At 41.0% G+C, this 16,698-nt stretch overlaps 1 protein-coding gene across 7 annotated transcripts in view; it reads left to right on the top strand.

Annotated features, from left to right (window-relative positions):
* Positions 1-516: 516 nt before the first annotated feature.
* The window catches only part of LOC122553636 (uncharacterized), a 112,620-nt gene continuing 96,438 nt past the window's right edge, over positions 517-16,698 (top strand). For 2 of the 7 annotated variants that reach the window (XM_087989887.1, XM_087989889.1), the window contains exons 1-3: positions 519-994; positions 1,719-1,799; positions 8,456-9,751. In XM_087989887.1, the coding sequence (XP_087846013.1) occupies positions 8,503-9,751 (1,249 nt within the window). In that variant the 5' untranslated portion in view covers positions 519-994; positions 1,719-1,799; positions 8,456-8,502. Of the gene's footprint in view, positions 995-1,032; positions 1,165-1,718; positions 1,800-8,455; positions 9,752-16,698 lie in introns of those variants that run through there. The other 5 variants (XM_087989888.1, XM_087989886.1, XM_087989883.1 and 2 more) reach the window with 5 other exon arrangements.

The raw sequence follows: 16,698 nt of genomic DNA, 5'->3' as shown, positions 1-16,698 counted from the left end.
GGTAAATTGGGGTGCAGGAGGGGTCAGAATTGGAGAAACACGTAGATCTTAGAAAAGTGTTGAGTTGGACGTTAGAGATGGGGAAGGGCAAGCAATGGAGGAACCTGAACACGAGGATCTGGAGTTTGGCGAGAGGTAAGAATACAATCAAACTATTTCAAAAAGCTAACTAAGGACTGCCTCCGCCATATGACATTTACCACTATTGGGAGGGGCCATTACACAATACTCATCTGCTTCCATTTGTGCTATGAATTACCTAGCTATTGACAAATATAATTCAGATAAAGAACTTTTAATTCTATATCTTTACCATTTCGTTTGACCAATTTACTAATGCGCTCTTTTCTCTTCAACCTCCCCTCAAGCATTTAGATTAAAAACCTTTTCTGCAGTGTTAGACCATTCGCTAGTTGACTGATGGTCGTGCAGTTTTGGTGAATTCCACTCCGGAAACAGCTCCTTGTTTGCCCAGTACTGGTGCCAGTGCCCCATCAATTCTAACAGTTTTATCTCAAAGCAATCCTTAGTCCTCAATGCCGCCTCTCTGGTGTTTCGGCGGAAATCTGCACGCAAAAATTGGAGAATCTGTGAAATTATAAATGAGGATTGGGCTGTATTTTGTTTAAATGTTAAAATGATTGAGTGTTTTCGATATAAAGGATATTGTTATAATTTAGAGGGTTTTTTTTGAGGGAATAGTTATTTTGATTCGCTGGACTGTGTTGTGATCTTTGCTGAAGGTTGATTGTGTACACGAAGAGGCGAGGTTGGGGAAGCAGCTCTCTGCTCTGCCTCATGCTAATACTGGGATAAGGCGTGCACTGCTCCAGCCAAACGCGCGGCGCCCTGGAGCAAAGCCGAGCTGGTGACGAGAGACCAACACAACCAACGCAACGACGACGAAGCCAAAAAAAAAATTCACGCCTCCGAAAGGATTTGCAACGAAATAAAGAAATGTAAGAGAAATCGGATGAATCCCTTTCAAAAACAGGTGAGTCGCCGCTTGTTTATTTAATCGCTGCACGTCTGCTTGGACCTTGCCACACTGCATGGGGGGAAATATTCCCGTTAGCTGCATAGGTTTGGTTGATGCTCTTCTAAGAGGAATAGAATAGAAAGGATGTAATCCGCGCTCGTATTGCTGACGGAGCTAAATTTGAGGTAATTTAATTTAAGGATGTTTAATTTAAGGATGCGAATATTTTTCTCTCTCTCTGTGACAGAATAGCTGCATGTTCTTAAATGCTAACGAATAAAGATTAACCACGACAGATTTCAGCTATTTGTGGGATGGTTTGAAAAATAGTTTCAAAATCTGCAAATACTGTCCAGATAAGGGATGCATCTGGGACCTGGCGTTTCGCTGTGAGCATTGTGTTCCATGTAATGTCTAGTATGCATGTATATTATGTGCACTGCATGTTGTGTGCCATGTTTACTGGGAACATTTTCCTGCCGGCTCTAACGCATGTCAAATGGAATTGAACTCCAAGACCATATAGCACAATGAAATGTCCTAATTCTGCTGCAGGCTGGACGAAATTTCTTCATCTTAGCCTTTGGCCCCCATCCGCTTCTCCATGAAATTTCTCGTACCAAACGATTGAGTAATTGAATGTTAAAAATAGAAATTTCCTCATTCTAATTTGCACAGTCCAATCAAATAATAATCAGATGGTTTTTGTAGTTGACAGTATTTGGTTTTTATTTTCTAGACGAAGTTCCACAATTCACTCTGACATTTTGGAATGTTCATTCATTACAGTATTTTCAATTACATTATTCTCCCACAAGAGGTAAATACAATTTATTTCTATCATTTTATTCCTGAGATGGTTTAGACTCCATTACAAATTATTTTTGTAGTGCTGATTTTATCTCCCACTTGTAAATGGTGCAAGTGCTCTTGGCAGTTTTCCTAGAAGAGTTGACCCTCTGTCAAATTAGCCATTTTATATTTAAAGAGTAGTGAAGAGCTGATGGTACTTACAGTTCCTGCTGTATTTTATTTGAAAAAAAGTCTCTTAACAATCATGAATAACTTGTTTTTTTTTAAATGTCCAGGAATGTTAGTAAATTTTAAAAACAACCTTCATTTTCTGTTCCATTCACCCCCATTTCAATACTGGGAAATAATGGCTTATCTCACAAGTTATTCCTTGTAATGTGAGAAGTTGGTGGGGTAGATGTGGGAATGCACATAGTGGGTAATTTTTCGATAAGAACTAAAGCATTTGTTTGAAAGCTCAGCTACTACTGTGGAACACCATATAAATACAAATTAGCAATATTTACATATGCACGTTTCTAAGAGGGATTGCTGGATAATCATCAAAAGCCCTAGTTAAGTTTGTCCAAGCAAGGAGGCCGACTTTTTTTTGAAAGCTGCAAATTCTGTCCAGATCATGGGTACATCTGGGACCTGGTGTATTCTGCTTGTTCACTGTCTACTGTAACAAGATGCTTGGAGGGAAACGCCTAACTTATTGTCTGCATAACACACTGGAATGCGCCCAAACTCACTCCATAGTCAGGTGAGGAGTGAGTGTTGTAGGGAGGACAACTCAGGAAATCAGAACTCCACAGCCACATTTTCTGATATGTCTTTCACTTGAATTACATTCCATACCCAGAAGTGTTTATAGATTTTCTTGTTGAATTTAGATTTTTGCTCTATGAAGCTACAAATGTACACGCCAGTATGATGATTACCCCATCTTATTCACGTAGAATCCCATAACAATTCTATTAAGGCACAATTCTCCATCTTTGTGTCATCCCTGTTTATAATCTTTTTTTGCCCATTTCTATTATTCTTAAATATTGATGTTGGCAAGGCTGTTAGATAGATATGTGAAAAAAAGGAAACAGTTATGTGCAGATAGGGTTAGTTGAAACAGTATGGTAGGAATCTCATATGGAGCTTAAACACTGACGCAGGCCAGTTGATCTGGGTGGACTGTTACTGTGCTGTCAATTTAATGAAATTTTCTGCTCTTGCTGTTATAACTTTGCTGGAAGTACAGTGGTAATTATTTTCCTTACTTAATCTCGGCTGTACTTTCTGATGAAGCTGCAGTGGTGGAATGGGAGCAGCTCCAAATAAATTGCTGACTATGCTTTCTGCATCAGTTACTAACTGTAAGTGCATTTCACAGCCCACAACCCTCCATGTAAAAATGAAATTTCTCTTGGTCTCCGATCTATGTATCTCCAATTTGAATTTAACTCTGTCTCTTCATTTAAAACCCTCAGTGACTGGAGAAGACTGTTTCAAACAACTTCACCCTATCCTTTTATAAACTCTTTTCTAAGAGACCCTTTCAGAGGTCTTAATCCTTTGTTCTCATGAAGAGAGCTCTAATTTTTGTAGTCTGTATTCAGATTAGAATGTCCTTACCAGGCAGCATCTTCGTAAATCTGCATTGTCAACTGAACGTCCTAAAAAAAACATGCATTGCTCCATAAGTGGATTTATGATGGTTTGTTATCGGTTCACTATCACATCTCAGCTTTTTAAATCTATAACTCATCATAAGCTGCAGCATTCTATTACATTTTTATGGCTTTATTGATTCGAAGTGCTGTTTTATTGTATTCTGAACAAGCCAGCTTGCTTTGTTCATCCAATTTATAAAGTTTTCTTGATTCAAAGTAGAATTATTACTTTCTTTAAACAGCATGTCCTACATCAACTTACTGACATTGAAATCCATCTGCTATTTATTTTACTGATTTCACCATCTTATTACTATCCTTTATAGCTTCGTTTTGTGCCTCATATTTATTATGGCTCCTATTTTAGTAAATCTGCAACCCTGGATTTCCTTCAGCTGTGTATCTAATTCATTGATGTGTTGATGCAGTCATAAGACAGACCTCCATGGGCGAAACTATCCACTTCCAGTGACAGTGCGAAACTGTCTTTAACTCATCCTTGCTGGCCATATTCTTATTGAAGTTGCCACGCTTCCTGTAAATGACTTGGATGAGAGAATAGAGCTTTGTGTTTGCTGACAAGGCATTAAGCGTTGGTGGTCTCACCTGATGAACCACAAGCCAATCAGGCAGTGGGAAGATCACCACTGGGCCCTCCTGTTGAAGCAAGTCCTGTATACTCAGAGCTGCAGGGCTGGCAAGGACTGGCAGATTTTGCGGTCAGCATTTCTACAGAGGAGGCTGTGGCTGTTTTAGGCCACAGGTAAATCATGTTTGGGGAGGAGGGGTTGTGGTTTAATGGCAAGGGAGTCAACAGGGGTGCAGAAAAGTTATGAGCAAGGGCAAAAGCATGGCTCACAGCAGCCCCAGTCCGTCCCAATGTCCAGTTGCTTGATCATTCACAGAAAGCTCCCAGGAGCTGAAAAGCTGGGAACATAGTCTTACTTTTTGTTCCTTGTTTTTCAGAGGCTGGTATCGCATTATCAAGTAACCCTTTATTTACATGTACACCATACAGCAGCTGTGACCAGTCAGCTTGGAGTCAGTCCCTGTTGTGAGGAGATTCTGAATCCCCTGTTAATTTTAAAAAATTATTCTCCAGCACCCATGTCATATGTGTGTAGGTATAGGACACAGTGGAAAATACAAGTGCAGAAAGACTTTATTCGTATTCCACCACCAGGAAGAAGGGAACTATTCTTTATTTGCTGAGCATGCCTGAAGCTGGGTGAATACCAGCAGCAGTGGACTGAGACAGCTATGTGTTCATTCATTGGTCATTAAGGGACTGATCGACAGCAGCTGCTGGTTTGTGATGCAAAGTGATGCTAACAGCATGGGTTCTATTCTTGCACTGGCTGAGGTTGCCCACAAAGGACAACCTCTCCCCTCACCTGAAGCATGTTAGCCCTTAGGTTAAACCATCACCAGTCCTCCCTCTGATGAGACATGTCCCCTGGGACTATGGTGACATTACCTATTACCTTTCAAAGGACTCAATTAGTGAAAGATGGGAAGGTTGACTATTGGCCTTCCCCCCCCCCCAGAACTTAATTTGGCAGGGATGGGAAGATGGCCATGTTTAGGTATGAAATTTCCTGGGGCAGTGTTAATGTTCCTTCCCTGAATCAGGAGGTTCATATTCAAGTCCCACCAGCTCAGGAGGTTTGTAATAACATCTCTGTACAGGTTGATTTAGAAAATATGGATACCACCATAGCACTTAATTAAGTTTGTGGGCGGCACGGTGGCACAGTGGTTAGCACTGCTGCCTCATAGCGCAAGAGACCCGGGTTCAATTCCTGCCTCAGGAGACTGACTGTGTGGAGTTTGCACATTCTCCTCGTGTCTGCGTGGGTTTCCTCCGGGTGCTCCAGTTTCCTCCCACAGTCCAAAGATGTGCAGGTCTGGTGAATTGGCCATGCTAAAATTGTCCGTAGTGTTAGGTAAGGGGTAAACGTAGGGGTATGGGTGGTTTGCACTTCGGCGGGTCGGTGTGGACTTGTTGGGCCGAAGGGCCTGTTTCCACACTGTAATGTAATCTAATCTAATCTAATCTAGTCCTACCCACCTCCAAAGTCGCCAGACGATTTTCCCCTAAGTAATGTGATACGGCAAATTGTATGCTTGGTAGTTGAAAATTGCAAAGAGAAATTGGTAGTTCAAGAGGGCAAACCTGACAGTTTCATATGGGAAAGTATAAGGCCATCCACTTTAGATCTGGAATCTAATGTTTTCTAAGTAAGGAGATGTTAGGGACTGAAACTGTTCATAGAAATTTAGGAGTCCAAGTACAAAAATTAATAAAAGGTAGTGGGCAGACATAAAAAAAACTTGAAAATGACAATGTTTGTCTTTGTCACAAGAGGTCTGGATAGTACAGATCGTGAAAATTATGTTCCAGCTATACAGAGTTTTGGTCAAACACCATGTAGAGTATTGCATTCAGTCTGCATCTCATCTCAGGAAAAATATATTGGCCGTGAACAAGGTGGGGGCAGGGCAGATTCACCAGAATGACATCTAAGCCAAAATTGTTAAATTGTGAGGATAGTGTTTAAGATAATTAATTTGTCAGAGCAGGAAAGCTGTTAGACAAATAGACAAACTGTCATCTTTGGAGGGAGAGTTTAGAAAACAAGTGGGCATAACCTTTTTAAACTTGCTACTCAGGTATGGTGCCAGAAAGCATTCCTTAGTAATAGAAACCTGGCACTCATCCAGTCACAGTGCCATCACAACCACCATAACAAAAGGTTGTTGAGGCTAAGTTAATTGATAGTTTCAAAACTAGGATTGATAGGTTTTATTAGACAAGGACTCCATGTATAAATAAAGGGTGACTGGCCTCTGTGGAGTTATTTCATCATCAGATTATAGTATCATAAAAGAATATCATTCACCTCATCTTGGCTGTGCCAGTTCATTGAAAGAGATATCCAATCATTTTTACTGTACTCTCTGCATTCTCCCCACTCTGTTCTATTCCCACATTGCTCCACTTTTGGAAGATAAAGTAGGTGGGATTGTTCCTCCTATTGTTACTGGAAGTTTAAAGCTTTTTGAGTTGAAGATCAAAAATATTATTTCCAGTAGACAAACATTTCTATCTGTATGATTGAAATGGAATGAACATCTGAGATACTTTTTCTTTCGAAGAGTTACACTTTGAATAAATTAGAATCAAGTCTTTGGAACAAATACACTTTATCATTATAGTGCTTCAGATGCTTTTCAAAAAGTTAGCATACATCACTAAAAGTGTATAGAACTTGTTCACTTGAACTATCATTGCTGTAGAGAAATGGAACTGGCATGTTGTCAAACAGAGAGACCTAGGGATTCAAGTACATACTTCTTTGAAAGTTGCATCACAGGGAGACAGGGTGGTTAGGTGGCACTTAGCAGGCTTGCCTTCATTGCTCAGACCATTGAGTACAGGAGTTGGGATGTCATGTTGAGGATGCTGGTCAGACCACTTTGGAGTACTGTGCACAGTTCTGGTCGCCGTGCTGTGGGAAGGAAAAGATTCAGAAAAGATTTACCACGATGCTGCTGGGACTAGAGGGTTTGAGCTCTGAGGAGAGGCTATATAGGCTGGGACTTTTTTTGCCGGAGCATAGGAGGTGGAGGGATAACCTTATAGGGATTTATAAAATCATGAAAGGTGTAGATAAGGTGATTTGGAGATGCCGATCTTGGACTGGGGTGTACAAAGTTAAAAATCACACAATAGCAGGTTATAGTTCAATAGGTTTAATCGGAAGCACTGGCTTTTGAAGCGCTGCTCCTTCATCAACTACCTGAAGCTTGTGCTTCCAATTAAATCTGTTGGACTATAACCTGGTGTTGTGTGATTTTTAACTAGATAAGGTGAATAGTGAAGGTATCTTCCCCACAGTAGGGCAATTCAAAACTAGGAAGCATGTTTTTAAGGAGAGAGAAGAAGGATTTAAAGAAGACCTCAGGACAACATTTTCAGACAGAGGGTGGTTTGTATGTGGAATAAACTGCCAGAGGAAGTAGTAGATGCAGATACAGTTACAACATTTAAAGGGCAGTTGGACAGTACATAAATAGGACAACTTTAGAGGGATATGGGCCAAATGAAGGCAAGTGGGACAAGTTTAGTTTGGGAAATTTGGTAGACATGATTTAGTTGGACCAAAGGGTCTGTTTCCATGCTGTATGACTATAGGGCTGAACACCAGCAGAAAGACAGAAAATTTAAACACTACTACATGCCTTTCTGTATAAAATTGCATTTGGCCTCCAATTAGAGATCAGAAATCAAAAGAAGTACCTTTCTAACAAGCTGTTGAGGAAGGAGCTTAAAATGTAGAAATTAATTAACTTTTCTCTCTTTGGTCTTCTCTGAAAATTCCCAAAATGGAATAGGCTACAGGTCTCCTTGGCTGCTAATGTGTGGCAGCCCAATGCGTGATCCCCAGAAAAATGAGGAAGGAGCAAAGATTGCTTACCATCCACTTCATTTGCATTGTTACATCAGGCCTGCAGCATACTGTCCCCTATTAGGAGCCTCCAAAACCCCCAGGCTGTTAAAGAAAGAAGGTGATTCCTGATGCAACCGGCCTTTATTTCATTCCCCTGCCCTCTGTGCTCAATTAATTTAAGGTTTTCCATTAGCAACATTTGTAAAATAGAAGCTAAATTTTGTTTATGGAAACATACATGTTCCATTGGATGAGGTCTCTACTTCTTTCAGAGGATGTTACTTCAACATGTTATGGTGTACTCTATATTTTCACTTGGTAAAAATTGTCTGATTTTACTTTCTTAAAATGGTTTTTACATTAGATCTTATGTAGAGATTTTGAATTTTTGTCCACCAGGTATATATATTTTTATGTAAACTATTTTCTTGTATTTCCAATCACTGTCACATCAGTGTGACAGTTGAGATATATTTGTGTTATATTTATTTGGAATGATACTAATACTGTGCTGTCACTCTAAATGTTTCACAAACAATACTGAGGTTCTTTTGTTTCAGATTTACTTGTGCAGTTATCTTCAGGGGGATTCCTTACTTTTTTGGTAATGATGAGACCAGCAGAATTTTGTGCTTGTGTGGCTATCTTAGCCACTGTCATCTGCTTACCGGGGCTGAGATCTTCCAACGTTCATAAGTGGCAAAGAAGAAACATGCAAATATTTGAGGTTTCTACTGAAAAGCCAGAAAGCACCACAAGCTATAATGAGAACAGTAATGAGGTGAAAAGTGCCACAGAGATCAATGGAGAAACAACAAGTTCTACTGCTTTTAGTAATATGTTAAAGCCTTCATTAGAAACATTAACTGCAGCAATAACTCCTAGCATTGCCAATATAAAAGAAACAAAACAAATCAATAAGTCAGAAAATGAAAATGTAATCACGATGACCAGCCTTGATACATTACCTACAGCTAGAACAATGGTGCCATTTCAGAAACAATTTAATACAAGTACTAAAGATGATGATTGGAATAAAACTGTACAGTCTCAGCAGAAAGACTTTGTAACAGTCTTAGCTACAAAATCCTCTTCTGGTCAAGACGTTGATGTCAGCAAAGTTAACAATACTGTTTACACGACAACAACAGCAACACAACATAATCAGAAAGCTGAAGGAACAATGGAGAATAAGAACCAAGTGCCAGAGCAGGTTACAAGTTCAACTGTTTTTAATGGGGTCACCAAAAATGAAAGTGGTGTTGAGACAACCAGGACCACTGATTCAGGCAATGAGGTCTTTACGCTAAATAGTCATGACACTACAGCTTTGCCTCTTACAAGTAAAACAATTCTTACTGTCAATACAACACACAAGGAAGCCACAGTATTGACTTCAGAAATGTTAAATTTCTCAGAATTCACAAATGCAAATGTTGGAAGTTTCAGAAATGAAGAAGTGACAACAACAACAATAATCAGTGAACCAGAGGGTAATTACTTCAGCTGGAATATAAATAGTCCAAATGCTGAGAAGGAAATTAATGAAATCATGGCAACCACAGTGGGTGCGGTAACAGACAGCAAGGCACCCAATACATTTCAGGTGACTACGACATCCAGAGCTACAACATCAATTCAGGGGGCTGCAATGACAGAGTCAGTCTCATCAGCTTCTCAGGAAACAATGTTGAAAACTACTCAGACTGTGCAAGTATCCAGCACAGAAGCTATAATTGGGACTACCAAAAATACATATAAGGGATTGAGTTCAAGGTTGCCAACAACAAGTGGGATTCCTACTGTGATATCTGCCTTGCCAACAACACATCTCCCTCAGAAACCAGAATCAGAAGGTACAATTATAAATAAATAATTAAAAATCTAGTGAGTGCATTATTACATGTTTGTATTAATGTGGTAAGTGACAAAGGCTAATTGGACTGTCACCTGGCATCCGTGAACCCATTACTAGTGAAACTTTAGAATTTGGTTTGACCTTTTTAGCTTTAATGATTGTTTGCTGCTCAACCTCTTCTGTCAGTTCTCGAGACCAAACTTTTCGTCTGCTCTGCTATTCTTCCACCATCGCCCCCTCACTGTTCCATTCCAGTACACTTTCTTCTAACCCAGTGCAAGTGCTTCAACTCTGCCCGCTCCACTCAATATCCTAAATGTTCTTTTGTGTCAGCCAGATCCTTGCAGATGTTCCCACTCTCCACTGTGTGTCCCATTCTGTAATATCGAATGGGATATCTAATACCTCCAAACTGAACACTTGACTCAAAATGCAAAATACAGAGAGTGGTATTCAAATAAATTGCGGAATGATGCTCTCTTATTGAATTGTAAAATTAGAAGGCAAAACTGAAAAAAAACAATGGTCGTAGGTTTACAAACCATTATGGCTTCACCTTCACTTCCATCTTAATTATCAAAACTATGTATTTGTCAAGATTACCAATCTCTCTTCCCTTCTCTCACCTGATTGGTTCTGTTTCCCTCCTTCTTTCCAACCTTCTCACTAATCTTCCATCTCAAATGCTCCTTCTTGGAGCCTTTCTTCTTTTGGTTTGTTGTTCATCCTCACTTTAACATAATTCCTTACAGCATTCCAGACTGAGTAACACTGCAAACCTGTATAACAGTTTTCATTCTCAGAAGTATATTTACAAGTATGTCGCACTAAGTAAGAAAAAGTTCTGCTTTGGAAAATGCGACCGTTTTATTCAATTTGCATTATGGAAAGTAATGATGCGTTAGAACAATTTAACCTCCAGTAATGTTCTGAAGTAAATTACTTATTTAGAGATCTTGCATCGGAACATGGGAAGACTGCTATAAATTATGGAATTCGTAGGTGTTGAAATGATAGAATATTATAACCAAAGTGAAGGTGTTCAACAAGGTTCCTCATGGTAGACTGGTTATTAAGGTTAGGTTTCATGGAACACTGGGAGAACTAGCTTTTTGGATACAGAACTGGCTCAAAGGTAAAAAACAGAGGGTGGTGGTTGAGGTGTGCTTTTCAGGCTAGAGGCTTGCGACCAGTGGAGTGCCGTAAGGACCGGTGCTGGGTCCACTGCTTTTTGTCATTTATATAAATTATTTAGATGTGAACATGGGAGGTATGGTTAGTAATTTTGCAGATGACAGTAAAATCAGAGATGTAGTGGTAGTGAAGAAGGTTACCTCCGAGTACAACATGATGTTGATCAGATGGGCCAGTGGGCCGAGGATTGGCAGTGGAAGTTTAATTTAGATAAATATGAGGGAAGGACTTGTACACTTAATGGTAAGGTCCTAGGACGTATTGCTGAACAAAGAGACCTTGAAGTGCAGGTTCATAGCTCCTTGAAAGTGAAGTTGCAGGTAGATAGGAAAGTGAAGAAGGCAGCATTTGGTATGCTTTCCTTTATTGGTCAGAGCATTGAGTATAGGATTTGGGAGGTCATGTTGCGGATGTACAGGACATTGGTTAGACCACCTTTGGAGTACTGCATGCAATTCTGGTCTCACTGCAATATGAAAGGTGTTGCGAAAAGTGAAAGGGTTCAGAAAAGATTTACAAGGATGTTAAATAAAAACTGAAACAGCTGAGGATGCTGTAAACCAGAAACAAAAACAGAAGTAGATGAGAAATCATAGCAAGTCTGGCAGCGTCTTTGAAGAGTAATCAAAGTTAGTATTTCGGGTCTGGCAACCCTTCCTCAAAACACTTCTGAGGAAGGGTCACCTAATCTGAAAGGTAACTTTAATTTCAGTTCAGAGATGCTGCCAGACCTGCTGAACTTTACCAGCAACTTCTGTTTTAGTTTACAAGGATGTTACCAGGGCTAGAGGGTTTGAGCTAAACAGAGAGGCAGAATGGGCTTGGGCAGTTTTCCCTGGAGTGTCGGAGGCTGAGAGGTGACCTTATGGAAGCTTATAAAATCGTGAGGGGCATGGATAGGATAAATAGACAAGGTCTTTTCTCCGGGGCGGGGGGAGTCCGAAACTAGAGGATATTTGTTTAAGGTGAGAGGGGAAAGCAATAAAAGGGACCCAAGGGCAACGTTTTCATACAGAGGGTGGTGCGTATATGGAATGAGCTGCCAGAGGAAATGGTGGAGGCTGGTACGATTACAACATTTAAAAGGCATCTGGATGGGTCTATGAATAGGAAGAGTTTAAAGGGATATGGGCCAAGTGCTGGCAACTGGGATTAGATTAGGTTAGGGTATCTGGTCGGCATGGACAGGTTGGACTGAAGCATCTGTTTCCACACAGTACATCTCTATGACTGTGTGACTTTCTATAGGGGTTGTGCTGGAAGACTGGAGAAGTGAAAACATTACACCCTTGTTCAAAAAAGATCGGTCCTACAATTACAGATCAATCACTTTAACTTTGAAGAAGGGAGACTTCTAGAAATAATTACTTGGAATAGAATTAATAGTCACATGGAAAAATACAGGTTAAATTGGAAAGGTCAACACAGATGTGGTGAAGGAAAAACATATCTAACTAACTTGCTGGAGTCTTTTGAAGAGGTAACAGAAGGATTGATGAGGGCAAAGCAGGTGAGGTGTGGTGTATATGGGCTTCTAAAGGTATTCGATACAATGTCAGACCATAGCGCCATGAAGAAAATGATAGGGCATGAGTAAAGAGGACAATAGCAATATGGATACAAAATTGGCTGTGTGATAGGAAACAGTGTTCAATGGATATCTACATGATCATCCAATGCTCTCTTGAATACTTCAATTGAATCTGCCTTCACCATCGCTCCAGGCAATGCATTCCAACCTGGACCACTTGCTGCATGAGAAAGCTTTTTGGATATTTTTTGTGCTAGATGAATGTTTGTATTGGGGTTTCCCAGAGGTTGGTACTTGGATCCTTGCCTATGGATCTTAATGTGCAGGAGACACAAAACTTGAAAGAATTGGCTCTAGTAATTGTGGAAGAAGGTGGCTCTAGAAATCGTAGAAGCATTGGCAATCATTTTCCAATGTTGTATCAATTCAGGAGCAGTTCCTGTGGATTGGAGGGTGGCTAATGTTGTCCCACTTTTCAAGAAGGGAGGGAGAGAGAAAACATGGAATTATAGACTGGTTAGCCTGACGTCAGTGGTGGGAAAGATGCTGGAGTCAATTATAAAAAATTAAATTATGATTCATTTGGATAGCAGTAACAGGATAGGTCAGAGTCAGCATGGATTTATGAAGGGCAAATCGTGCTTGACTAATCTTCTGGATCTTTTTGAGGATGTATCTATGAAGATGGACAAGGGAGAGCCAGTGGATGTAGTGTACCTGGACTTTCAGAAACTCTTTGATAAAGTCCCACATAGGAGATTAGTGAGTGAAATTAGGGCACATGGTATTAGGGGCAATATACTGACTTGGATTGAAAATTGCTGACTGACAGGAAGCAAAGAGTAGTGATAAACGGTCCCTTTTGGAATAGCAGGTGGTGACCATTGGGGTAGCACAAGGTTCGGTGCTGAGACCGCAGCTGTTTACATTAATGATATAGATGAAGGCATTAAAAGTAATATTAGCAAATTTGCTGATGACACAAAGCTGGGTGGCAGGGTGAAATGTGAGGAGGATGTTTTGAGAATACAGGGTGACTTGGACAGGCTGGGTGAGTGGTCAGATGCATGGCAGATGCAGTTTAATGTGGATAAATGTGTGGTTATCCACTTTGGTGGCAAGAACAGGAAGGCAGATTACTATCTAGATGGAGTCAAATTAGGTAAAGGGGACGTACAACGAGATGTACGTGCTCTTGTACATCAGTCAATGAAAGCAAGCATGCAGATACAGCAGGCAGTGAAGAAAGCTAATGGCATGCTGGCCTTCATAACAAGAGGAATTGTGTATAGGAGCAAAGAGGTCCTTCTGCAGATGTACAGGGCCCTGGTGAGACTGCATCTGGAGTATTGTGTGCAGTTTTGGTCTCCTGGCTATTGAGGGAGTGCAGCGTAGGTTCACGAGGTCAATTACCGGAATGGCGGAACTATCATATGTTGAAAGGTTAGAGCGACTGAGCTTGTATACACTTGAGTTTAGAAGGATGAGAGGGGATCTGATTGAGACATATAAGATTATTAAAGGATTGGACACTGGAGGCAGGAAACATGTTTCCGCTGATGGGTGAGTCCAGAACCAGAGGACACAGCTTAAAAATAAGGTGTAAGTCATTTAGAACAGAGTTGAGGAGAAACCTCTTCACTCAGAGAGTGGTGGATATATGGAATGCTCTGCCCCAGAAGGCAGTGGAGGCCAAATCTCTGGATACATTCAAGAAAGAGGTGGATAGAGCTCTAAGAGAAAGTGGAATCAAGGATTATGGGGATAAGGCAGGAACAGGATACTGATTGTGGATGATCAGCCATGATCATAATGAATGGTGGTGCTGGCTCAATGGCCAAATGGCCTACTCCTGCACCTATTGTCTATTGGCCAAGCTAAATTGTCCCATAGTGTTCAGGGATGTGGAGGTTAGTTGCATTATTTAGGGGAATCGGACTGGGTGGGTTACTCTTCAGAGCGTCAATGTGGACTTGTTGGGCCAAATGGCCTATTTCCACACTGTAGGGATAGTATGTCGCAATTCTGTGATGGCCATCTTTGTGTGCCAAATCAAGCTGTGCATAAACCCTTAATGTGCAAAATGGTATGCTCTTGATTTGCATTCCTTGATATACCCTTTGATGAAACCGTGCTGACACTTCCCAATTACATTGAGGTTTTCCTAAGTGTGTGGCTATCATCTTGTTAATGATTGATTCTAATACCTATGCTGTGATATCCCTAGAGTTTCCTGTTTTTTGCCGGCCTCACTATATACTGGGTTCTACCTATCCCCACTGTTGCAAGGAATGAATCTGACCTTTTTGCTGTGGATGCGCCACGTAGTTAGACCATTTCATATCACCCATCAGTGATGGTAACTTTTATAAGGGAAAACACCTTTGACCACTGATCCATCAGGAAGCGGTCAGCATATAGTGTCCTCAAAGCCCTGTGAGAAAGAAAACAGTTGATGATAAGATAATCGTGAATGAAAGTAACAATTTAGTTTTGCTTTTGTCTTCACTCTGGAGATTAAAAGAAAACATTTCAGTAATCGTTGTAAATCAGGTATGGAAGGGAAAAAGGAACTTTAGGCAATTATAATCAGAGGGGACATGATACTAAGCAAATTGATGGAGCTGCAGGTTCAGATGTATTTCACCCTAGGGTCTTAAAAGTTTGCTAATTAGGTAATAGATGGATTGGTGTTAATTTTCCAAAATTCCCTTGATCTAGAAAAGTTTCTGTTAGACTGGAAAGTAGCAAATATAGCCTCTTTATTCACAAAGTGAGGGAATAGAAACAGGAGACTATAGGCTTGACTTGCATTAGGGGGTAGGTGTTAGAATCAATCATTAACAAGATTGGGAGAATCGACGTTTCGGGCATTAGCCCTTCTTCAGGAATGGCTGATTCCTGAAGAAGGGCTAATGCCCGAAACGTCGATTCTCCTGTTCCCTAGATGCTGCCTGACCTGCTGCGCTTTTCCAGCAACACATTTCCATCTCTGATCTCCAGCATCTGCAGACCTCACTTTCTCCATTAACAAGATTGTAACTGTGCAGTTAAAAAAAAACTCAATGTAATTGGGAAGAGTCAGAATGGTTTCATCAGAGGACAGTCACAGATAATCAATTTATTGGAGTCGCTATAAGGATTAATATGCTGTGGAAAAAAAGGAGCTGGTTAGACACACTAACAATTTGTTACTTTGGAAGGAAGAGTAAGAAAGCAAGGTGTTATTTAAATGGAGAAGGACTGTAGAGTTTAGAGGTGTAGAGAGATTTAGGTCTTTAGTGAATAAGTCACAAAAAGCTAATATGTAGGAACAACAACTAAGCAAGCAGACTAATGGTTTCCTATGCTTTGTTATAAGAGGTATTGACCATAAAAGTAACTGTATTATGAGAATTGGTGAGACTGCATCTTCAATAATGTGTGTATTAATGTTGTTTCATTATTTACGGAAGGATGCAAATGCATTGAAAGTGATTCAGAGGAGTTTTACCACATTAACAGCTGGAATGAGTGGGTTGTTGTATGAGGTTAGGATGCTGAAAATGTGTTGCTGGAACAGCGCAGCAGATCAGGCAGCATCCAGGGAACAGGAGAATCGACGTTTCGGGCATAAGCCCTTCTTCAAGAATGGATTTGACTGAGACAAGGTGGGGGGGGGGGGAAATGAGGAAATTGGTGAAATCCGAGTTCATCCCGTGTGGTTGGAGGGTTCCTAGGCGGAAGATGAGGCGCTCTTCCTCCAACCGTCGTGTTGTTGTGGTCTGGCGATGGAGGAGTCCAAAGACCTGCATATCCTTGGTGGAGTGGGAGGGGGAGTTGAAGTGTTGAGCCACAGGGTGGTTGGGTTGGTTGGTCCGGGTGTCCCAGAGGTGTTCTCTGAAACGCTCCGCAAGTAGGCGGCCTGTCTCCCCAATATAGAGGAGGCCACATCGGGTGCAGTGGATGCAATAGATGATGTGTGTGGAGGTGCAGGTGAATTTGTGGCGGATATGGAAGTTTCCTTTGGGGCTTTGGAGGGAGGTGAGGGGGGAGGTGTGGGCGCAAGTCTTGCACCTCCTGCGGTTGCAGGGGAAGGTGCCGGGAGTGGAGGTTGGGTTGGTGGGGGGTGTGGATCTGACGAGGGAGTCACGGAGGGAGTGGTCTTTACGGAACGCTGATAGGGGAGGGAAGGGAAATATATCCTTGGTGGTGGGGTCCGTTTGGAGGTGGCGGAAATG

The sequence above is a fragment of the Chiloscyllium plagiosum genome, unplaced genomic scaffold, assembly GCF_037043375.1.
Source record: "Chiloscyllium plagiosum isolate Xiang-an unplaced genomic scaffold, Cpla_swu_hap1 HiC_scaffold_8, whole genome shotgun sequence".
Taxonomy (NCBI): Eukaryota; Metazoa; Chordata; class Chondrichthyes; order Orectolobiformes; family Hemiscylliidae; genus Chiloscyllium; species Chiloscyllium plagiosum.
The sequence above is the reverse complement of the archived record's forward strand: the minus strand, read 5'-3'. Positions and strand labels throughout refer to the sequence as shown.